This window comes from Antrostomus carolinensis, unplaced genomic scaffold, assembly GCF_000700745.2.
Source record: "Antrostomus carolinensis isolate BGI_N321 unplaced genomic scaffold, ASM70074v2 scaffold9698, whole genome shotgun sequence".
NCBI lineage: Eukaryota > Metazoa > Chordata > Aves > Caprimulgiformes > Caprimulgidae > Antrostomus > Antrostomus carolinensis.
This window is the reverse complement of record NW_010332312.1, coordinates 82440-108325: the sequence shown is the minus strand read 5'-3', so window position 1 is coordinate 108325 and position 25886 is coordinate 82440. Positions and strand designations below refer to the sequence as shown.

Sequence of the window (25886 nt, the reverse complement as noted above, 5' to 3'; positions counted from 1 at the left end):
TATGTCAGACTCACACTAGCCTTTTTGTGACTTTCAAGCTGGGTATTAAATCTGCAGATCATGGTGTTTACTTTTATAATTGTTGTATCGACCAACATTTTGCTGTAATTCTTATTTTTGGTCTTTTACATAGGGTACTGTGAAATTAAGAATAATCAGCTCTTTGAATTTGATCTTTTCAAAATCTTTTATCAATCTTTCCAGATTTTGGTGGGAAAATGATAATGTTTTCACAGAAGCTCAAAGGCATGAACTTGAAAAACACTCATTATCCCGCGTGATTTGTGACAATACAGGGATTGCTGAAGTGCCAGCTGATGCTTTTCAACTTGGGAAGTTTCCACAGGATTTTAAACATTGTGACAATATACCTGGGATGAATTTAGAAGCCTGGCAAGAATTCTACCAGGAAGGTAATTTGGTAATTACAAGTATTTTCTGACAGGAGGGGAGAATAATCAGCAGTTAGAAGACTGACCTTGGTTGTGGCAGGTCTTGAGTTACTGATCTGATCCAGGTCTTTAGTGTTTCTCCCACTTTGAAATGGGATCTAGGTCTTTCTCCCATTTCTCAACTTCCTCTGTAAAAGATGGTGTTTGCCAACTTCACTCTGATAACATGAATGACTTGTGAGATACCTAGACATTATGGCAACTGGGGCAGGGTTCGTAGATAGAAAATATTAACGCAGAGTTCTGCAGAACATACTGTTAGAAGATAATTCTAATTTTACAAGGATTATAAGTCAGCCTTGAGGTATTCCATGTAAACTTTTGTCCAGAAATGAATAATTAAATTCTTGATCACCTTAAAAAAAACCAAACCTGAAGTTAATTTATAGCAGAATTGGAGAATAATGTCTATTTTCAAGGATTAGGTGGTTATTTTTTAAGAGCTTGTAATACAATCATTTTATTTGTAGAGGAACTATGTGGAACACCAAAGAGTGTGGAAAATGGTGATTTTGTATACTGTTCACAATTTGGAAAATCTACAGTCACTTATTCATGTCAATATGGATTTCAATTACAAGGAGAAGAGCAATTAACCTGTACAAGTAAAGGATGGAACTTTGAGGCTCCAGTTTGTATAGGTATCTATTTTTTGTTGTTTATTTCTGAATTTTCTAAAAGCTAAAGTTCAGCACAACTCCTTAGAAGTGAACTCCCTCCTATACTGTCTTGTAGTGAACCTTCTGTGTTTGTAGGTACAATAACATGATGTGAAACTCTTTGCTCCAGAACTGCTGTCTCAATCTCTACCTTTCCTGATTTAGCAATCAGGTTGATGATAGGAAAATGTCACTAAAAATTTCCTAGCATTGTTTCATGGGATGCTGTAGATACAAAATGAGCTCAACACTAGTGGTTCATGCAACATCTTAATACGCAAAAGTGACAAAAAAATACTGTGAAGTGAGTAAGTGAAATTAAGCAAATTAATTAACAGTTCCGTTCCAACCTCCCTCCCTCAAATAGCTGTGAAAGGTTTGCCAGAATTGAAATACTTCTGCAGGTACAAAAGTAGAGCAGGTGAAAAAACAGTAAAAAGATACAGTCTTTTGACATTTCATGCACAGTTTCAGGGGAATACTTTTCTGTTATTTTGATTATTCTTTTATCTTCTCTCTTCCTTCTTTACTGTTGAATAGAATAGGATAGGAAGAAAAATAATGTGACAAATATTTAATTACAAGACCTTCAGTCTTCACAGCTATGAAGGATGAATTGTGTCTTCACATTTCAAATGTGTGTGCTTATAATAGGTGTGTGTGTGTATATATATTTATTTATTTTGTTACATGTATTTGTATGTATAAATGTATATATATACACACACTCAAACTGCTCAGCTTTATAAGAACATGAGAGAAAATGAAACCTGAAAAGGCCATATTTAGGAATATATTATGGATGGTGGTAAATTAATTTGAATGCAAGTGCTGCAGCTGATCCGCAATAAAGTCTGCTTATCAGTATTTCTGTGACACCAGAATGGAAAGCTATTCATTCTAATTGTATACCTGTTATGAAAAAAGTCAAGTGAAATTTGCAGCTCTTTCCTTTATTCAAATCCTATTTATCCACTGAATTCCACCCACATAAATACCATATAAAGAAATAAAGCTGTTAAATGAATTATAATAAAATCTTTTCAATAGATTAATGTTCTGGCAGCAAACTGAATAAATAAGTTATATGAATGAATCATTCCTTGTCCTAGTTTCTTTTAATATGTTCAGTAATGTAAACAAAAGACTATATCTGCTATAGGAAAACAAGCTGCTGCATATATTAAATAAGCAATGCCTTTATTAAAAGAAAAACATCAAAACCCACTTATGCAGATGCTACTTGAGTTTTACAGTAGAAAGCACTTTGTTCCATGCATGTCTGTGCAATGTGTTCTCAGTCTTTTAAATGTTCAGCAAATTAGGAATAAGTCAAGCAATGTAATGAGGAGGATAGAGCTTAGCATTTCTGCAGATGGTGTCAAAATTATACACTGCTCTGGAAAAGACAGAGTGGCCTACTGGCAAAAGCAGAGGAATCTGAGAGCTGTTAATTCCTGCTTGCTAACTTTGGCTTTAACGGAAATAATTTCTATTGCTTCAGGAAGTCATTTAGTGCTATACTATGCTACCTTCCTTTATATTAAGTGTTACCTTACTCTTGATAAATAACTGTTTGCTTTGATAAACTACTGCTCTCTTTGAGTAGTAGGGTAGGCTGGTAAGATCTGACATACACTATTTAGTGATGGAAAAAAGAGTTAGCTAGTTAACAGATAGCATGACTATGGATCTACAAAAGCTGAAATAGCACTTTTGAGTGCATAGTGCAGGCAAAGACTGTGCAGGTTTTCCTTCCCAGATTATGATGAAGCCAGTGGGAGTTAACACAAAATGTAGACTTAAATGGAGTAATACTTATTCAGGAATCTTCATTCTAAACAACAGATTATTTTCCTGCTTCAGAGCAGTGCTGTGAGAATTAGTGTTTCTTAAGGGTTCTGAAGTTTAAGATTATTCTTTGCATGATTAGTCTTTTGACTGTCTCAGTTGATGGCTAGCTTTGGACACTGTTACAGCTTTGTATTAAAATTTAAAGAGAAGATCAGGCTTGATCCTATTTCCAATGACAGAATTCCCTAAGTGATCTGAGTGACAATGCTAAGCTAAGTCAGTAAATCATTCCTACAAGGTCAGTTTCTAATACTGATCAAAAAGAACTACTTAGCCAGAAGTAGCAGATCAAACATTGTGGCAGGGAAGGGAAGGAAATGAAGAGAAGACACTGAAGGCTCATCTGGTTGCCCACATATGGGCTTGCAGTGTTTCCCAGGACCATGGGTCAGAGACATGGAACAAGTTGAAAAATACTATACAGGACTAATGAGAAACTATCTAAAACAGTGCTGGACACCTATCTTTAGGAAACTGCATCAAGTCCTTCAAGTAAATATTACACTGAAAGAAGAAAAATGCAGAAATATGGGAAAGATTCCATTCTTTCCCTCATTGAGTACTTTCCTTCCTAAAGGCAACACTGACTCCCATTTCATCACATAATCAGAATTTGAGAGTGAAAAGTCTTGAATGTCCTTCAGGAACAATATGTTTATGTGCATTTTACAGTGGTTAATTGTTCATCTGCTCATCATTCTGTGAGGACATTGTAATTCCACAGAATTTATATAGCATCTAGAAACAACCTTCTTTGCAGTGATATCACAGATTACTGTTATAAATTTTTTATCTATAGCTAACCAGAATCCTTGGGTCCTCAAAAACATATCTAGCAGTGTATAGAACTCTGTCAGTGCTATTATTTTCATTACCTCTATAGAGCACATTATGGAAAAAGTTTGGAGAGGAACTCAAAGTCTTAGGACATAAATGTGTGCAAGAAGAGCTTTCAGGTTTACAGTCTGCATTTTTTAAAATTCAGCCAATTCCCATTTTTAACTTTTAGCAGTTTACCAAAAGAACATTTTTTTTTCATAATTTCCAGGTTAAAAACCAACCAAACAAAAAACAAACCATCCCAAAATCAAAGCAAAACAAAACAAACCCAATTTTGTCATTTAAACAGTAACAATGAGGACCTTTCCAGTATCTATGTGTCATTTAAAGTGTACAATACCTTTCATTTATGAATACTTATAGCTGTGTATGAGAATGTAGTAATCCTGCTGTGTAATTTGTAATGATCATTGATCAGTGTGTATTCATTTTTCAGACATCAATGAATGTGAAAATGAAATTAATCCACCATGCTCTCCTTCTGCTAAATGTGTTAACACTAAAGGCAGCTACAAATGTCTCTGTGCTGATCCTTACAAGCTGGCAGAAGATGGAAGAACATGCATTGGTAATGCTTGTGAACCTACTGTCCATTAAAAATTTCTTTGTTCTGTTTTACAATGCTGTAAAAATCACAAAATTGAGATTTATTGATGAGCTGTTAACATACATAAAACACTTTTGCAAAGTCATGGGCATAAAGATACAACCAGATTCTGTAAAGTAAATGAAGGTATTGAACAAGTAATATAGACACAGAAATAAGGTTTTCATTTTCCTTTCCTACTCTATATAAACCACTAAGTATTTCATGACAGTGCATATGAAGGGGGAGTCAAATCTCCTTTTGTCCTTGTTACTATCTAAATTCAGCATCTGAATCTTAACTAAGTTCCACCTATTACATTCCAAAACTGTTAAACCTTTTAGAGCTATCATAAACTATGCATTTTCTTGTTTTTCAGCTTTTCAGTGTTCGTGGAAGCTGTATTGAGTCTTAAGGTTTAGGTGGGGAGTATAAATGTTGTTGCTCACTGTTGCTGAGTAACACCTGTTCTGGGGAAATTGTCTAGATCTCTCAAAATCTCCATGAAATCCTGCAATCCAAACTCAAGTGGATGGATATCTACTTTACCAAAGTGCCCAAGAGAAGCACAGAGAGTTTAGAGTGCCCAGATCTTTCATATTCAGTGCTATATGTCTGTCATGCAATCATAAGTAGACTGAATCTTGTTTCCTGTTTCATCAAATATCTTGGTTATGACATGTGGGATTACACTGTTTCTTATTATTAATTGCAAAAGGAAAACACAGAATTATAATTCCCCAGCAAAAAAATTACCTTCTTGCAAACAGAGATGTCTTCAATGATATAATGTACATCCAGTCAGTTTTCCAACTATGGTTCAGGACCACATGAGCATATGCCTCAAGAGAAACCTTAAGTGAGGCCATGTGAGATCACCAAAGGCCCAAGAGTGAAGGGTAGTGGAAGATTACACTAACACAACAGCATTTGCCTTCAGATTAGCAGGCATTTATGCACATTGACAAGACCCCTTGAGCATTCTTTTCTCCAGGCAGAAAAGTCCCAGCTCTTTTAAGATCTCATCATAGGAAAGAATAGTCCCTTCATCTCCTTCAGTGTCCTTCACTGAGCACTGTAAATTAGTAGTTGCATATCTTTCTTGTACTGGACACAGCACTCCAGATGATGCCTCACCAGTGCTGAGTAGAAGGGAAGGATTACCTCTTTTTATCTGCTGGCAATATGTTGCCTATTGCAGCCTAGGATACCGTTAAAGCTTTTTTGCAGCAAGGGTGCATTGCTGGCTCATGTTCAATTTGGTGTCCACCAGGACCCACAGGTCCTTTTCTACCAAGCTGCTTTCCAGCTAGTCATTCCCTAGCATATACTAGTGTTTGGGATTGTTCTTCCCCAGGTGGATGACTTTGCACAACCCCTTGTTGAACTTTATGTGATGCCTGTCAGACCATTTATCCAGCCTGTGAAGGCCCCTCTGGATGACAACTCGACCTACTGGTGTATCAGACACTCCTCCCAGTTTTTTGTCATCTGCAGACTTTCTGAGGGCAGACTCTGCCCCATCACCCAGGTTGTTAACTAGATCTTAAACAGGACCAGACCCAGTATTGACCCCTGTGGTATACCACTAGTTCCTGATCTCCAGCTAGATTTTGTTTCACAGATCACCACCCTCTGGGCCCAGTTGTTCAGACAATTTTCAATCCACCTCACTATCTGCTCATCCGACCCATACATTAATGGCTTATCTATGAGGAACTTATGGGAAACAATCTCAAAAGCCTTACCAAAATCCACGCAGACAACTGAGTTGAACTGGAATTAAGATGAGAGAGACAGACTCCTCTCAGTAGTGCCACTGACAGGAAAAGAGGTAATGGGCAGAAACTAAAAAAACATGAAAGAAAATAAATACTTTTTTTTACTGTGAAGGTGGTCAAACATTGGAACAGTTTTCCCAGAGAGGTTTTGGAGTCTCTATTCTTAGAGATACTAAAAATCTGATTGGATAAGGTCCTGGGCAACCTGTTGTAGCTGATCCCGCTTAAACAGGGATGTTTGACTAGTTCATCTCAAAAGGAAAGAAGTAGTTAATTAGCTACTTGACAATAGATTGCTCCCAAAAATATTTGCATAAACAAGTGAAAGGAGAATGTTACCAAGTCAACTGTGTTCTAGTTTGTTTAATTTCTATATTAAAGAAAATGTATGACAAATTTATACAAAACAGCTTTTCTGTGTTTTTACTTCAGCTGATATAGTAAGTTTTTATCAAGGTCATTGGGTGGTTTTGTTTGTTGGTCTTTTATTTTGCATTTTTTAGGACACCATTCAGAAGGCCCAGCTAATTTCACCATATATTTAGAATGCGGTTTTGAGCTCTGGTAAAAAAGGCAGCACAATACTTTTCTAAACCAACATGTTGATTATAATAAATGAGCAGCTGAAAATTAGCAGCAATAAGAATTTGGAGATCTGCAGTACAGAGTGATTTAAAATTATGAGGGCACTTCACCTTATTATGAGCTCCTCAGTCTTCAAAACTAAAGTGTTCTTAAACTTTTGAAGAGCTCTGGTAATGCTAACTATTCAATACTGCAAATCTATGTAACCTTCCTTCATTCCTGTTTTTATTGATGGAATTCATCAATAGGTTGAAGGTTTTCTTTTCTAAGATTGGATAATATTTTTTGACTCAAATGGAAACTTGCATACTGTAACTTTATTCAAGAAGTTAATTCATTGAGTTGCTTGAAATTAAAGTTGCTCAGCCCTTATCACTTTGGTCCAAGGTTTGTATAAATGTTAGAAGTTAAAAAAAAAAAATATATATATTATTAACATAAAACTTCCAACTTTCTATATGCATATACTCTAATAATGAGAGTGTCATGTTGACCCACAGTGAAGATATTTTAAATGTGCACTTTTGCCTTCCATATGATGTCGACTAAAACTAATTTTTATGAAAGCTTAGCCAATGGACAGAAACATTTTAGGTTGAAGTGTGCCATGTGACTAAACAATTTCATGTTCCTATCCCCAGGACAATGAAAATAAGCTTGCTTTTGTAAATCCTATTTTCTTTGATGTGATCTCAAATCAAAAAAGAATCTAGATATATTTAGCCACATTTTTTTTAAAAAAACACTACAAAAATAAACTACATTAAAGGCTTGAAAAAGCTGTTTTAAAAATACTTTCAAATAGCAAACTACCATGTGTTTACATGACTGATGGGTGACGATTATCTAAAGTGCTCATGGGAAACAGCTGTCTAATTCAATGAGTAATAGAGTTTGGACTTAACTTTTTAAATTACATGATAAATCCATGAAAAATCTATCCAGTGTGTCTAATTTCTAAAACTATAATGGGACCGTTGAGTGTCACTACAATAAGAATCCATTATACATTAAAGGGATAAAAGCTGATTGTGTGAGTGCCCTCAGTCTTCGTTCTGTCCATGTTGTGGGCAAAAAGAGAAGAATATTTTGCTCTCACCTGGTAAATGGAGTAGAGATTTAATTCTGCAATTAAAGCTGTCACAGTGTAGTCCAAAGGAATTAACATGAACAAGTGAATAGGTTTAAAATGAAAGATCAGTATAAGTGTGAAGGAGTCTCATCTTAATTTCTGTAGTCTTGGTGAGCAGGTTACTATTACCCCCAACACTGCATACTGCAGCAAATGTAATTTCAAACTGGGAAGAAACTCATTCATATACCGTGCTGTTTTCCTCAGTGTTAGCAATTACCTGACTGTTTCAACATAAACATTAATATATATTCAGTCCCTCTCTTACTTTTTAAGGATATGAAGTCCAGCTCAGTGAAGTTAATTCACTTGTAAATTCTCCATTTTTTCTGAAACCCATTAGTCTCAATATTCTGTAAACCTTGTTCTGGAAAATCTTGGTTTTCCTCCCACTCAGTTTAATTCAGCTGCTGCTAATAGTTGGTCAATTGGTGATACTTCATTTACTGTTGTTAATTCAGCAGCTTTCCTATTGTGTCTTCATGACAACTTTTAGCTTTGAGATTCTAATGTATCTGTTTTCATCTTCAGATTAAAGCTGATTAATGGCTTTTTAATATTATAACTTGAGAACTGACCATAAATCTCTTCTATAGCCAGTTTAACCAGTTAGGATGGTATACATGAAAAAAAACCCAACAAAACTATTTAACTCCCATTGGCTTGATCAGAAGACAACTCCCACTGAGGAATTATCCTTAAATGCTAATCCCAAAAAGCAAATAACTTCAGAGAAGATGACAGCCAGCAGTGACATTTCAGGTTTATCTGTAATAGTCCACTAATAGGTCTCTGAAAGACCAAAAAACCTTGAAATTAAGAGGTAGTTCCCTCTCTACTACTGAAATAAGACCCAGCTGTCAAGAAATAAGGATATTGTTTCACATAAAATATTTTCAGCGTAAATCTGAATGCAAATGAGACATTTTTATTTATTTGATTGAAAAAAAGAGTAATGCTGAGACACTCTAGTCTGTTTTTCTGGGTATGGACTTTATGGTTTCTTCTGAATATGCGTTGCAAATGCCCTGTTTTGGGAAAAGGTGCTCACAAATACTTTCAATCAACTGATGTTTATTTACCTAGTCTATTTGAAATCTCTGATAAAATTGTCAACAGAAGTGGCAGTATGTTAGTGTGCATGCTCTTGCCTTTCATTTCTCTCACTTTAAATATATATCTTAGAAAAGTAGTATATAAGTAGTATATAAGAAACACAGCTGCCAAACAGCCTTAAAATTACATTTCATTACTATGTATCTCCATTGTAAGGAATGAAATCCTGAAACAATAAGAAGAATAAGGATTCAAGTAGTAGTCCAGGCTCCATTGTGTTTTCCATTTCTCCAGGTGCACCAGACACAGTGGAAGGCTCCTCCTAAGCTGACAGACTGCAACTACACTGTAACCCACCTGAAGTTACACTCCCAAGGCATGCTACCAGGAATATGTGCCTTTATTTCTACATATTCCATGCAAATTTGAGTCCAGCCTTCCTATAAACTTTAATCACCTTGCTGTATGCTTGTCTTGAATCTGGAATGTCTCTTTTCCTTCCTTGTTGTTTGATGTTACCACAAATATGGATGAAACAGGCAAAGGCAGCAGAGACCTGGCCATATGTCATGATCCCTCAGCAAGAATGCCCTCTGATATGGGGCACACAAGCCCAATAGCTGCTCCTGCCAAAAAAGTAGTGTAGAGATGCAGCAAATTTTGTCACTAGCCCAATCAGAGGGTACTGTTGAGCATCACTGTCTATTTGAGCTTTGATTTTTTTTCTCATTCTTCTACCTGAGTACTTGAGTGAGGCCAAGGAAGAACTTGTTATCTTAATTCTTATATAAATATGATTCGTTCAGAGGAGATAATTTCTTTATCTAATACTGATTTGCAATGGGATGCTGACAAGAGCCCCTGTCCAATTAGAGTGGGATCTGCACCAGTTTTGCATTCAATTGATTCTTTAGAGACTTTACAGTTTAGATAGAAGATAAGAGATGTGGATATAATAAATACAATGGGAAAAATTAAAAAATAATGATGAAACAATTTTGATTCTACTTCTGTAGTACTCAGGCTCTTTGATCTTTCTAAGGAAACACAATGCACCTTTATTTTCAGATTTGAAATTATTTTATAGGCAGTATAGTTACTGTGTGTTGCCATATTATGACATAGTTTTTGTTGTTGCAGATGCTGGAACACTTCCTAAAGACTCTTTGGTTTCCATCATTCTAGGGGTCATCATGATTTTTTTTTTTTTTACAATAGCGAGTTGGAAAGTACTATGCCAGTCTTATGTTTAACTAACTTTTTTTATCTTATTTATCTAAATATGCAAATATTTATTTTCTTCTGTGTAGAATTTCTGCCCTTGATTTTTTTTCTGTCTCATCAACTAGTCAGACATAAAGTTCCCAACTTTTGACCTTTTGAGGTATTTCTTTTTTTTTAAAATATGATGATTAAACTTTGTAAACCTTTCCATTTGCTTATTGTAGAATGCAACAGAGAACTTCCAACATATTTTCCGTTTTCATTGAACATACTGAATTAAACCAAAATGACATTGAAAATATATAGTGAAGTTTTCAAGTTCAAGGAAGGGAAACAGTTTCTTCTGATATGTATTTTTAAATCAAATTCTGTCTACTTGTTGCTGTTTTTACACTTCCATGTAATGCTGACAGAATATAACTTTGGGATTAAAATGATTAGACCTTGAGTATCACTCTCAGACCTTGCTTTCTCAGTTAGACCATGATCATCATAGCACAGGATTTTTATAAGCAGAATCAGTGTAGCACAATTTTATAAGTAGCATAGCACAAAATTTTATAGCACAGCTTAGTTTATGGTTCCTAACCACCTGGAGCCTCTGTAAACTGGGTCAAATCTTAACGCTTGGCTTGCTGTATCAATATAATAATCATAACCTAGAGTCAAAAACAGGTAAAAGACTGTGAGTCACTCAGTCCTTGGAGGAAGCAGATGATAGTGGTGTCCCTGACAACCTAGTGATCACAGGTTCTGCTGTCCAGCAGCAGTTCCAGTCCAAGTCCTACTTAGGGCCTCATGAGAATGGGAAAGGAGACAGATACGTGACCAGCTCAGCCACAGAGAATGGCTGTTTGCCTTATAAAATGGTGTTACTTTGCTAACCATATTACCAGAGGTCAGGTGCATAGGGTACCAGCCACAGAGCAGGAGGAATTACCATGGCCATAATATTTGTGACACTGAATAATCTCTCATGAAGTAGCAGTTATCTCTACAACTCTAGATAACACTATCTAACTACTCTTTCTAAGATCTATTGAATTCATTGTGCATTTTCCCAATGGGAATTTGAAAACTGTGAGCTCTGATTTTCCAGTCTCCATAGTTAGGGAAAAAAAAAAAAAAAAAAGGTATGTATGTCAGAACTTAATTTTGGTGAAAATGTTAGCATTTAATACAATTCAACAGAGTATACAGCCTAGCCTACATTAATTCCTTTTTTCAATATGTAGTTTTCTTTAAACGTTATTAAAAAGACATATCTTTTAAAGTGTATTTTACCCCAGCACAAAAGAGTTTAATCTCAGGATTCCTCACAATCATTCAATATAAAACTTTGTCATTTACCTCCTAATTTTAATTTTCTTTAATTTTTGTTCTGAATTTTATGACAGTGACAGATTGTAACCTTTGGATAAATGTTTTTACCTTTTTGCATGTTTTTAGTGCTATGTCAAAAGAACATAAATCCTGAAAATTATACTTCTTTAAACTTTGTTGGAATTATAATATTGGACAAACTTTCTTTGCTGTGCTGCAAAATGCAGAATGCTGTAAGTAGTAACTCATCACAGCAAGTGCTTTAGTCTGCAGAGTCACTTGGTACTCTCAGCGCTGAACTCTGCAGGAATGAGAAAACCCACTGCTTTGAGGTGACAAAAACCATGACTTCTGACACTTTTGTCAAAACTCTAAGAAAAATGCTGCCTTTATTTGAGAAAAAATTGCTACAGGAGCTCTAGATTCTGTTCTATTCAGGTATTTAAAAAAATAATCTTTTGATATTCTGAATATTTTTTTTCTGGTGGATGGTTTCATATCCTTGTAAATATTTAACTGAGAAACTAAGATAAATATTGAGCTGTATTCAGAGAAAGATAAAGAGAATAGATTGAAACAAAAGAGTGCAGCACTACAAATTAACTGTACTAAACTCAAACCACAATTTTATTCCACTAATGACTGAGGTATGCAAAAGCAAAATGAAGTGCTTGAATTAAAGCAGAACAGTAGATGTTTTTGACAATGTTTAGCAGCTATTATATTATTTTCTGACATGTCCCCTTCTATTAGATTTTTTCAGTGAAAAATATTAAAACTTCATTATGATATCTATGAGTATTAATTGCAATTTCTTTTGGCATTTCAGAATATTTAATAAAAGTTTTATACATTTATAGTAAATTAAGAGCATTGATAATGGCAAAGCTAAGTTACTACTATCATCAGTTTTTTAAATCTTCTGTAGGGTTTTTGGTGGAAAGCTAATGAGGAATTAACATTCTCACTTTCATCCTGTCTCACAAGTTGCAAATGACTGTTGTACCTCCTTTCAGAAGTCTGTCAGTCACATGATTACATCCTTTGAATACTGAAATTCAAGATGAACTGGCAATGAGACTTTTCAGGTTGGAAGGTCACCTTTATTTTACCTGGTGTGCTACGTGGCACTGGAAGCATACACATCTGCCGAGCTGATGGATGTCTGCCCACTCCCAAGACAGCAAACCAATTTTGCTGGGATACAGATAGCAACTGAAGATGTATTGCATAGCCATCACTGCAGGGGCACAAATTCCACTCTCCAAGAAAGCTTTGTCGCTTTATCCCCATGTGCCTGTTTGTACTTGATCACACTTCTGTTTGCATCAGAAAGACAATGAAGGAGAGTGAAAAAGGCAAAAGATGCTCTGGCACTTGGCATAGCAAAATAGATTTCTTGTGATGGGCTTCTAGACTACCTGTCAGCCCATGTGCAGGAGCCTATGTAAATGTGAATCCCAAGTCTCTGCATACAGCACAGACAGACAACCTCCAAGCAGACCTTGTTAACCCAGAGTTAACTCGGAGGCAAGAACTTCAAGGGAAACAAGTCCGAACCACAGGGCTGAACTCATTCTGAAAGGCCAGTGAAAAGCCAAAAGTGTGTGAAGTGTGTGTGCTGACCATTCCCCCAAGGTGATGTTTGCACTCTATAACATAGTGCAGAGTAAGAGCTATGATTTTAGACACCATGTCTTTGCAGAACGATGTCATCAAACCACCTGTGCAGTGCTTGAAAAGAGGTAGGTAGCCAGTGCTCCATCAGGATTATCATGCTCTTCCCTTTTGGCTGTTTCATGCACCTTCTTTCTTATCATGTACATGGCCTGCATAATCTTTCTCTGCCTTTTTATCATGAAACTGTAGAGTGCTTATCTTTTTTTTTTTCCACTCATGGTCTCTCAGGGTTACTATATTAATTATAAAATAACCACTTCGCTACTTTGATTGCTGAATGAGATTTGGCCACATGGAAAGGAGGTGATGACTATTATGTTTTGAAAAATACAAGAAATAATTTTGGATCACTTTCATGAAGGTGGCAAGAGAGACTTCAGACAGTGTTCAAAATTAACTGCAGTTTCCCATTATTTCTTCCCAGCATTTATCTGTTGTTCAGCTTGGTTGCGCACAATACATTACAAGTGCTGAGTTTCACATCTTCAGTAATCGTTGACGTGACTGAAATAAGAGTCTTGTATTTCCTTTCCTTTTTGAGCTTCTAAAATGAAGAATAATGAGCCCTACCATTCCCTGTATAGCCAAATAACAGTAAAGGTAAACAGTAAAGGCTGAGGTTAGTGCCCCACTAGGTAAGCTATAAATTAAAGGTAACAACCCATTTGGGTCATTAAAATCCCATGATCCTGTGTGTGAGTGGAGAGATTTAGAGCTATGGTTCAAAGTTTACGTATTCCACAATGCTTCAGGGAATTTCTGACATTTTTCACTAAGATGACAAGTAACCAAATGTCAGCTGGAAAGTATCTAAAGAACACTAACTTCTTTGACAAAAACAAAATACCAGCATTTGTAACTTTTTTTCTTTTACCATTTTCCATTCTGTGAGCAAATTTGCTGGATTTTTCTACCTTTCATTATTAATTTTAGGAAAAAGACAAGGTGCTCAGCTGCTTTAGGTAATTTTCCAGCTAGAATAGCTCTAGTGATACCCATAGTATTTTACTCTGCCATGTCAAAACTTACATCAGGGATTCTGATCTGCCACAAATGGTCTATGAATACCAAGTGAGTAGACTATTGACTACCCCAAAAAATTTGTGAGCTTTGGAGGCAGAGTTGGTGGTAAGATAGCCAAGCTGTTGCTGGCTACAAAGAGCTTACTGACTGTATCTCTGAATAATTGCTATTGCTTACATTTATCCTATAAATTCAAATATGAATCTTCATTTCAACTAACATGTAACAAATATGACAAAATGCCAGTGATAGTTACATAAGATTTTACCAGAAGGAATTTAAATAATTGTTATGTTTTAGAATGATGCTATACATAATCAGCTCCACCTATTTTTGACTGTTTCTGAATGAATTTTCCCATTATTTCCCTCTGACATTCAAATCAACTCATTATATGAAGTTATTTCTCATGTAACAAGAACAAGCCTCACACTGTAAAATTCTGCCATTTTATTCCATGGGACAAAAATTCTGCCTTTGGACTGTTTCCATGTAAAGCAGTGCTGTTCTCTTTGACCTGTTTCTGAGCTAGTGATAGCTGGTTTCTGTCTGGTATGTATCACACTTTTAAAATACAGGGAACCTGTCTGCTTAGTTGAGGTAAGTACCGTGGGAGTATTCAAGTGAGCATACTATACAGAGCAATCTTCTTGTGGTTTTCTCTTGTGGTATTTTTACATTTGTTCTTGGATTATTACAAACTCTGATGTCAATTCTCTTTATGTTAAACATAAACCCAAATGATTTTATGTACCTTCTGTGAAAGAAGCCTGGCAACATAGGAAGAGCAAATTTAAGCAACACATATAAGGTATGTCCCTCTCTCCACAGAAACTTTAGAAATCTTCCTGCAGGAAACATGGCCCTTGATTTCTTGCAGTTGAAGGCACACTGCATAAAATCAAAATCATAAGTAATTTAGCTTAAGATAAACGAGAAAAATGATGACACATGAAGTTGAGATCTTCATTATTCCTGCTTATAAAAGATGCTATGATGTTTTTCAGAGTAACATCGTAACATCTACTCTTCTTCCCTAATTTGTATTACAATACTAGTACCAAAATATCTATATATATGTAACCTTTGAGATTTCAATTATTTAAGTTAGACAGTTCCCTTTCTGTGAATCCAATCTGTTACTTTAATTCACAGGTGCTGCATTCTGGCAACATAATCGAGCAAGCTGGGATATCCTTTACTACATGTTGCTGTTCCACATACCAGATAAACATGGAGAATGAAATTTACATCACTTGACTTTAGGTTTCTGCCCATAGCTGAAGTTAGGCTCTCTTTATGGGGGCCTGGGGAAAATGGGCTATTTGGGGGTACTGTTCCTCTGATACACATCTTCTGCCTTACTTTAGCTGTCTACATGAGGATGAGATCAATACTGCAGAAGCTCATAGCATCACAAATATAGATGTATAGAAGATAGATATCTATATAGTATAATAAATGGATGAAGCATGCCAGGGCATGATGGGGGCTGAAGGCTCCTTGAAGTTGGGTGTAGGGGATGCCGGAGGCTCCTCAGGGCAGCAGGCCAGGGCCTGGCATCCAGTGGCCATCCCATCACCCCAGCCAGGAGCAGGGCAGCTGAGGTCACTGGGGCAGCCCCAGCCCTGGGCATTAGGCATCTCCCTGGGAATGGGGACAGGGCAAGGCTGGGCTGGGACATGAGCCTGCAGATGAGGTTGACATTCCACATCAGCAGAGGTTACGATCTGGCACAGGCATTGCTGTGCAGCACCTGCAGTAGGGCTTAGGTGGGAGACAAGCAAGGGAGGCCCAGCTTAAAATCAGATGTCAAGCAAAAGTGGTTTCAAAATGAATGCAAATATTAGAGCCCTATTAATATTTTATTTTTCTGCAAAAAATGTGGTGTTTGTGGTTACTTTATAGGATCTTCTTTATCTTTTCGACCTGAGGTTTCTCCCTGTTAAAATAAAGACTGCATGATATTTAACAGCTGAGATACCTCCTGTGAAAACTGTGTGTAGCTGAAGTTAATTTCTGACATTTCTTGATAGGTAGAATTTTTGTTTAAGAGAATTTGTTAATCAATTAGTCTGTCACTGCAAAAACCTAATAGGCAAGACAGAAATTTATTTAGCAAAATTAATAATGGTTAAGTATGTGTCTACAAAGTATTTCTTCTCCTGAAGGCTCTGGAAACACTTTTGAGACTGCTAGCCCAGTCTGAACTAGCAGTAGGACTCTTTTATATCACCATGTTTGTGAGTAATTACAGCAGTCCTTCTTCACTAGCAAAGCTACAAATTAATTTGTTTTGTTTTGTTTTTTAGAAAAGGAAAAAAATACAGCTTCTTGAGTTTTAACAGCAGGGAGTAATTAGATTTTCAGTAAAGTGGAAATTTAGGAGCAGCAGTGGGCTTTATACTTGGAAAAATATTACTGAGACATACTTATGCTGTTAATAAGAATTTGTGATGAGGAAGCTGAAAGTTTATTAAATATGTGAAACATAATCCTTTGACACCATCCAGTTCACCTGTGTACATAGGACTATTGAATATGTGGAAATCTGGCTCTGCTTCCCTGTTTTTGACATCCAAACTGCTTTCCTGCCTCCAGCAATATCAGATCTACTCTTTACTCCTCCTAACCATCACAGACTGATCTGTATTCTTACATTATTCTTACATTCTTACATTCATGTGCACCTCCCAATTATTGTTTATAAAATCACCTAATATTAATGAGGATGCTATTCTGATATCCACGAGGAAAAGAACAAAACAAATTAGACATATATATGCATTTTGAACAGCTTTCTGGTCTCTGCAGCTACTCCAGTTTTTTAAATGATACCTAAAACTTTAGTAGTATTAATAAAGCACAATAGGAAGAGTACTGGAACAGTGAGTTAATGCTGACTACAGCCTGGATTTACCTTTCCTCTCCTGTCCTGAATCAAGTGTCTTTGTTTCACTTCTCTGCCTTCATTTTCCCGAATATGTTGTCTGCAGCATTCCTTCCAGTACTGTCCCAAAGACTAAAAACCCCTTTGTTTTAAAATTGGTTTCTTGCAAAGCTCTAGGCTATTCATGGGTAAGTCATTTGTTGAATAAATTTTGATGTTCTAATTTGCCTTTCATGCAACACAGAGATTTATGCAACCTTTTGAAATTTCCTGTGCTTATTCCCACATTGAGGATATATGTACTATTGAACATTTTTATAGAAACACTTGGTTTATTTTGTTCAAGCAATGTTTACAGAAGTACATAGGAGCCCAAGGGCTAGGTCAAGTACAGCAAACAACCAGCTAGGCTTCCTCTACCATGAACGAGTTGCATCAGAATTACATTCAGCTTCCCTCACCAAATGCACACACACACACACACACACACACACACACACACACACAAAGCACTGTCTAAAAATAGACAGTTTGGAAATACTGAGCATGAAGCATGTCTAGGCAACCCTGAAACCTTGGTTCCTGGCTGAAGTCAAATGCATTTTTACAACCAAGATCCAAAACCTAGATTCTGTCGCTGACATGAGTTTTCATGAAAGAATGGCTGGTACCTGCCTTTCCCTTTGCAGATAGACCCTCACCTCATAATAGTTTACAGGTTGGAGAAAAAAAGCTTTTGATGGGTCTCACAGATACATCCAGCACATCCCAGGAGATTGTACTAATCAGGAAACCAGGCTTGATGCTGTTAAAGTTGTACCATGGTGCAATGATATCCAGTGAAGTTGAGTTAGCAGTATAACGACGTGTCTTAGCCTTGATCGAGTATATGATCTAAATTCTGTTCTGAATTAATATATGAAATTAATTGCTTATGTGATACCTATTTTTAAAGTATCTTTTTAGTTTTCCCATAAGCAGACTGCACCTGATAGGGTTTGTTGCATTATCCTCCCTTTAAAAAAAAAAAAAAAAAAAAAAAAGTGGTGATAATAAGTGGACTCTTTATGGAATTATATCTTTAGATGGCCCTGTATGGAGTACAGGTTATATCTCCATTAGGTGAGTTGGAGGAAAGGAACAATGTAACACCTGTACTGAGCTAATTTGCATGTTTGACCCACTTCTGTGAGCAACGTGTTTAATAGCCAACCTGCTGCAGGAGAATTGTACAGATGATGAATTAGCAATGCCCTCTCAGCATTCTCTAATAATATCATGTTAAATCCTTGCCCTAAATTCACACTGCATGGAGATAAATACCACTGCCACCATCTTTTTTATATTTAATAATTATTCTGCCACTGTAGGTACAGACTGAACAGGATTTAAACTCTTAATAATTATTCTGCCACTGTAGGTACAGACGACTGAACAGGATTTAAACTCTTATTTGATTTAAGGACCCTACCTGAACTATTAAATGTCAGTAATAAGGAAAGCTATGTTTACTAGTTCTATGTTTTTTCGCTCGTTTGTTTTACAGTAAATTACTTTCAAAAGAAGAATGACTCCAAAGTGTTAAAGTTGATCTGTGTGTCCTTGTTTGTGCACATGTGTGTGTGTTTGCCTGTGTGTATACGTGCTCTTTGGTAAAATAACTGTCAATCAGCTGCAGGGAGACAAAAAAGAAAAATTCTCAAGATTAGATCTTTGAGTATTTTAAAAGCATCTCCTCTGCCCTACTTAACTGATAAAAAATAGTCAGAAGTGGCTTTAAAGAGCTAAGGCTGAAAGTTGCACTATACAGACATCCATCAGCACTGATGTTCAGCTCTCAGAAGTTTCACCAAAGTGCGGAGAACCCTTTGTGCACATTCAACTTGCTGGCTTGGAAAAACATGAATAATGATGTATAAAATGAAGACAAATTAAGCCTGCAAATTGCATTGTAAAGTCTGCAGCTTTCAGAACAATTTCTATTGTCTTTTCTGTGACTAAATTACAGTAGATTGCAGCTGGAGAAAAATTTATAGAGACCTGGTGTAGGTGTCTGTGAGTGCCTGTGTATATCTGTATATGTATTTATGTCCAGGTTTTGACAAAATTCTGCTTTTTTAAACAAGGCTCAAATCCTTTCTGGCTGGTAACATTTTATTTCAAATTAGACATTTTACAGCACCTTTAAATTTACTGAAAATTAAAAAGACATATAGTATAACTGCCACTTTAACTTTTATATTTGACCCTGCAACCTTGGAAGGTTATGACTGTCCCAAAAAGTTACACTGGCAACTGTGTGCTAGACTAGAAAGAATGAAAATTGAAAGAATCTTCAACCTTCTGTGTTGTCTTTTATTTCCACCTGTGGGTGGTAATCCATAGTTGAGATATATAAAACTTTAGTGCTTGTTCTAGGGTGAGGAAGGCAGAAGCTGGATCTCGAGGCACTGATTCAGAGAAGCATATTACTAGATGGCACAGGCATTCAGCATGCATTAATGTTTTGGGGTATTAACACAGAAATATTCCAGTTACTCTGTGTAATTTTCCCTTTCCTTTTTGTAAAGCCAATCTAAATAACATATGTTCTTTACCATTTTTGCTCAGTGATTTCTTTAGGTTTTAAATTATAGTTCGTTGTATGACCCCAGAAGATGTGTTTTGATTCATGCTGAATTGCTCTCCTTATTGGCTGAGAGGTTCAGCATATTTCCTTGTTTGTTTTAAACAGGGCATATTCAGTTAGCACATCAGGTTAGTTGAAAGTATTAAAAGATGGAGTTAATCTAACCACAAAAAAAGAAGCTGCAAAAAAATGTCATGAGATGAACACTTCTCAATCCACCATATTGAATGATTGTGATAGTTTCACTGGGCTATCCCTTGGCTAGCAGCCAACACAGCCGTTCACCCACTTCCCACCCACCCCCAGGGGATAGGGGAGAGGATTGGGGGGCAAGGATAAGGAGGCTTGTAGGTTGAGATAAGAACAGTTTAATAATAGAGAGAAAAACTTAAAATAATACTAATATTAAAATAGTAGTGATAATGATAACAGTTACAAAATATGCAAGTGAATGACGCCCAATGCTATTGCTCACCTCCCTCCTGATTGAGCCCGGCCCGTTCCCAGATAATGATCCCGGAGGAGCCACAATCCCGAACTGAAACCACAATCCCAGAAGAACGAGAGCCCGAGCGAAAGCCAGAGAGAGCTAAAAGAGGAAGAGACCCTCACTAAAGTATATTAGTGAGGGTCTCTTCCTCTTTTAGCTCTCTCTGGACATGACGTGATATGATATGGAATACCCCATTGGCATATCTAACTGTCAATTAAGTTTATTAATTTAAATATTCTTCACCTCCCTTAAATCTTGTGCTTGTGGACTAACAGAACACAAAGTCCTTCACTTCCAGTGACAAAAATGCAAACACTGGTATGTTATCAGTGTCTCTCTCATAGCAAATCCCAGACTGAAAGCAAAACACAGCACAATTCTAGCTACTGAAAAAACCCAACTCTGTTTCAGCTAAAAACCAGGACAATGATCCAGACAGTAAGGTGTAACGTCCCCTAAAACCAAAACATCATAGAAAATATTTCTGAAGTGAAATCCTATATCTGGTCCAAGTTATCCTTACAGAAAAGGTCTTTAGTAGAACTCCAGCAATACTTTAAAAAAAGTGTGGGCAGTTTTACAGACTGGTATATATACATAGAATTATCTAGTTTCCAAATTCAGGGTAAGGGTGTAGAAAAGATTCAGTAGAAAATTTGGAATTGGTTATATAAAGCCCTGCAGATGCACTGGGACTTTCTTACATGTCTTACTAATATTGTGTTCTGTAGTTTTGGAAAAAATATTGTTTTTTAGATTTCATATACCTTTGAAAATACATAAAATACTTGAATCAGTATCAGAGACAACCTAGCACGTACCAATAAATCAAAACTTGCCCTTGCCCAGGAACTTGACATCAGGTGAATTCTTTCTTTCTATGTGAGGTACCACAGAAAGGAGGATTACAGTTAAGCCTTGGAGACTAGGGATATCAGTAGAACGTTACATGAAGACTGGGGTACAGACCTTGCAAACTGCCCTCTGAGTTGAATCCCAAAATGAGCACAGAGCTAGTGAAGCTGTATTAGATAGGATGTAGGTTATGACATTGTGGTTTTTAGCATAACTATGAAAGAGCAGATAGCAACTATACTCTGCATAAATTAAGGAACATGGACTTTGTGAGCCACAGAAAATAAATCTTTAAAAGTCAAGGCAAGAAAAGATGATGAGTGCAGGGATATATTAACAAGTTGCAGAAAGAGATGGTGCACTGGATGCTGAGATACGTGCACAAAAACTTGCAAGTGGAGCTCATGGTTCAGGGCATACAGCAACACTAACAGTCAAAGTTAATTTGAGAAAAAAATAAAAACATCAGAAGGGAGACAGAGAGAAAAGGAAAGAGAAAACTCTCCTTAGTGGCCAGTAGGAAGAGAAGTGATGGAGGTCCCCAGGCAAGCACCGACCCCAGGGCTCCCCTCAGTGCAGCAGGGCTTCCCCATAACGCTGTCCTGCAGAAATGACACAGGTTTCATCAGCACCTGCTCAAGCTCCTCTTGTTGGTTTCTGCTTACAATGCTTTTAACTCCGACTGATGTGTTGGATGGGGCTGGTGCTGCATCCTCACTGACTGCTACACTCAGTGAAAGTGTATTATTGGATCTCTAATGTCTCCCAAAGCCCCAGCCAAGGGGAAAGGGGGCAAAGATGGAGTGTTTCTCCTGCCTGCTGTAGTTGCTTCCTATGAGAACCTGTCACAGCCACATTACCAGCTTTACTGGGGTAAGGCCATGAGAACAGCAGCCTGGGAGCAAAATCATGAGATCAAGGAGGGGAAAATCCTGTCCCAGGGCCCTAGGAGACTGTGCCCAAGTGGTTGGGGTGGCAGGCACCCCCCCCACTGCTGGGGAAAGGCAAGCTACGCACCTGCACACTGGAGGGTCTCAGCAGCAGAAAGGTTAAGCCATTCAAAACACTCTGCAACAGCATGTGTACACCAAATTAGCACCGATCATTACCATTGTCTGATGAGGTTGTAAAGTATGAAAATCCTTTTCAGAGCTGTGAGTCATAAAACAATTTTGTTGGTGTAGTCATTCATCAGCCTCAGCTCTCTAAAATTAGATACTTGGGATCCAAATCAGCAGAACATTTTCTACATGTGCATGGAATTCACGCAAAGTTTCAGATGCAAAATTTATGTATTATTTTCCTTGTCTTTAGGGTCATCATAATTTACTCAGCTTGTAAAAGTCTTAGAACATCTTGGAAGACAATGAAAAAATTCAGAAATTCTTTTGAAAGCATTCAGTATCCAGACATTTTTTAACTTCTTTTAACAAATATCTTCCATAGATAATATTATCTTACTTTACAATTTTTATAGTTTGAGTATCCTGTATCACCGTTAATATCATAATTAGAATTAGGTTGTATTTAATCTATGTGCTTGTATTGGGTTTGCGTGGCAAGGTTTTGGTAGTGCAGGGGCTACAGGAGTGGCTTCTGTGAGAAGCTGCCAGAAGCTTCTCCCATGTCCAACAGAGCCAATGCCAGCTGGCTCCAGGACAGACCCACCCCTGGCCAAGGGCAAGCCCATCAGTGACAGTGGTACCAATGGTCACAAGAGAGAGGAGTGACAATAGGTGAAAAAAGAAACTCTGCAGACACCACAGTCAGTGAAGAAGGAGGGGGAGGAGGTGCTCCAGGTGCTGGAGCAGAGATTTCCCCGCAACTTGTGGTGAAGACCATGGTGAGGCAGGCTCTCCCCCTGCAGCCCATGGAGGTCCATGGTGGAGCAGATGTCCACCTACAGCCTGTGGAGGACAGAGCAAGTGTATGCCCGAAGGAGGCTGTGACCCCGTGGGAAGCCCGTGCTGGAGCAGGTTCCTCTCAGGACCTGTGGCCCTGTGGCCAGAGGAGCCCATACTGGAGCAGGTTTGCTGGCAGGACTTGTGACCCCGTGGGGGACCTGCACTGGAGCAGTCTGTTCCTGAAGGACTGCACAACATGAAAGGACCCACACTGGAGCAGTTTGTGAAGAACTGCAGCCCATGGAAAGGACTCTCATTGGAGAAGTTTGTGGAGAACTGTAGTTGTGGGAGGAACCCCATGCTAGAACAGGGGAAGCCCTCCCCAATGGAGGGAGGACTGTGAGGAATCCATGCCCTAAGGAAGAAGGAGCAGCTGTCACGGGTAGGGGAGTCAGAGTGAGTTATGCACTTCACTCGTAAGACAGAGATATAATATATTTATTTATATAAAATAGTGAATTAACAAAGTTCAAAGGTTAATGTGACATTCATTTAACAGGATTCAAGGGTGAGGTTCACTTGATTATTTACTGCATAGAGGGCAGGATCAGACGAAGCTGTCAGGGAAACCCTCCCGTTGAGTCACAAGGTTTTGGAAATGACCTGCTTGCTTTTTAAACTCCTACTCAGGGAGGATTCTAGCTGTGGCTAGATCCAGTTCTAGTCCCAGACTTGATAACGGCTTATGTCTAAAGGATTGTATATATTCACAATCATTCCTTTATATCACTCAGCTAAGATTTTGCAGTTAGCATGCTATTAGCCACTTACCGAGGATCTGTCAAGGCAAGGAATCTCTCAACCTTGAGATGCGTCCCTACTCAAGTGGAGATCCTGTCGTGCAGCCTGTTGTTTCAAGAGAGCTCAATGGGCCCCTGGACTGTCCACTATTTACGGAGTAAGATGATTGACCTATAGCCATATTTGCATACCAACGATATTTCGGTCGGTGCACACTCTGCAAACTCCCCCACTGTTGGAGCAAGTTGCACATGATAGCTCTTGGTTATTGTGTTGTTACCCTTGTCCCCTAAGCCAGATGCAGCTATCGCGACCAGACAGCATCTCTTGTGGTCACCACTGGTAGTTATCACTTGAACAGGGTTATGGGAAATAAAGATCAGGTTGCGGGGCAGGGGGCACACAACCACAGCAGCAGAGACCTGTGATGAACTGACAACAATCCCTATTCCCTATCCCCCTGTGGGGGAGGAAATCCCTATTCCCTATCCCCCCTGCAGGGGGGGGAAGCAGAGAAATCAGGAGTGAAGCTGAGCCCGGGAAGAAGTGAGGGGCAGGGGGAAGATGTTTTAAAATTTGCTTTTATTTCTCATTACTCTATTCTGATTTGATTGGCAATAAATTAATAATGATAATAAATTAAGCTAATTTCCCCAAGGTAGGTCTGTTTTGCCCATGAAAGTAATTGGTGACTGATCTCTCCCTGTCCTTATCTCAACCCAGGAGCCTTTTGTTACATTTTCTCTCCCTTGTCCAGCTGGGGGGGGCAGGGACTGACAGAGAAACTTTGCTGGCCACTTGGCATCCAGCCAGGGTCAACCCACCACAGTGTTCTTCCAGTGCTTTGAAATAATTAAAGAGTAATATAATATTTACTATGGAAAGTCCAAGATATCTTAATTTCTTTGTAAACAAAGGTAAACAGCTATACTCTTTATCTAGTCCCAGAGTAATCTTTAGTAAAAATTTAAAAAACGAAACAAAACAAAACACAAAAAACCCCACAAGCTGACATACTTCCTCCATTTCGTTTATTTGCATTTCATTCACTTAAATGCTTCATTGTCAGCCACTGGCATGTCCTCTTGAAATATAGATTCCTTGCTCTTTATTAATCCAAATTACCACTTGTACATGCTAGCTATTTAGAATCTTTAGAGATCCTTGATTTTGGCAATCTTTGTCCGAAAACCAAATTAAGAACATATAAGATAGATGCATATGCTAAGAAATGCAGAATAAAACAAAACAATTGCATTTACACTAGTGTATAGCAATATTTCAGATTGCCATTTTTGCTCATATTTATATCCACAGTGATCTCTGCACATGACTCATAGTTAATACACTGTGTCTTGATGCCAGCTATCTTTTTATGCAGGTTTGAAGGTGACTTTTTAGCTTTCCCATGTGCACAGCCACCTATAAAAATGTCTATGATTTTTTTTTCATTTATGATAAATTTGACTGCATTTTCAAAAAAGAGAGCTCATTTTTATTGCTGTTGGGTAAGCTAATTTTAAAAATGGTCCTACTGCCTTCTAATAAAACTTTGTCTTCTTCTGCTACTTCTCCTTTATAAGCTTCTTTTTGGATTTTCAGGCACCAATAGAATATGTATATTTTCACATTATTTTTTGTTCTTTGAAGAAGGATATGAGAAAAATAACAAGGTATTTTAAATGTTTTTGCATTTCATATCTGTAGAAGACAGTCAACAAATCTGTAAGTATATGTATAAAAATCCATTGCTTTCTCTTGTAAATGCAACAATTAGAAAAAAAAAAGAACAGGATGAATGAAAAAATATTTTTCCTAAGGCTTATGAATAGTTACAAACATGAAAGCACACACAACGCAGGAAAAAAAAAATGCTTGTTATGCTACCTAGACCACAGATTCAGCAAGGATTGAGTCACAAAGATTGACAAACTATTTGAGTTGTTGTCACTACCAATGGATATAAAAAACCTCTTTAAAGTAGTAGCACTGAGATTTTCCCAACTGTGCCTTCAGAGTTTTCCTTGCTTTCTATCTTCAAATTCACACTGTGCTTTCAAAGGGAAGGTTGAACAATGCCCTGTTTCTGCATTGTAAGGCAGAACAGCAACGTACTGTTGCACAATGCAGATTTCTGTAAGGCACTATAAGATAATGGGGAACTTCTAATGAGCTCCAT

General features: G+C 37.5%; 1 protein-coding gene across 1 annotated transcript in view; it reads left to right on the top strand.

Moving 5' to 3' along the window:
* Positions 1-10198, top strand: part of TPO (thyroid peroxidase) — a gene marked incomplete at its 5' end in the record, with an annotated part of 34041 nt that extends 23843 nt beyond the window's left edge. Inside the window, 4 exons of the mRNA XM_010173472.1 lie at positions 205-413; positions 923-1093; positions 4242-4373; positions 10086-10198. Of these exons, the coding sequence (XP_010171774.1) occupies positions 205-413; positions 923-1093; positions 4242-4373; positions 10086-10198 (625 nt within the window). The remainder of the gene's footprint in view (positions 1-204; positions 414-922; positions 1094-4241; positions 4374-10085) is intronic.
* Between the last annotated feature and the right edge of the window lie 15688 nt (positions 10199-25886).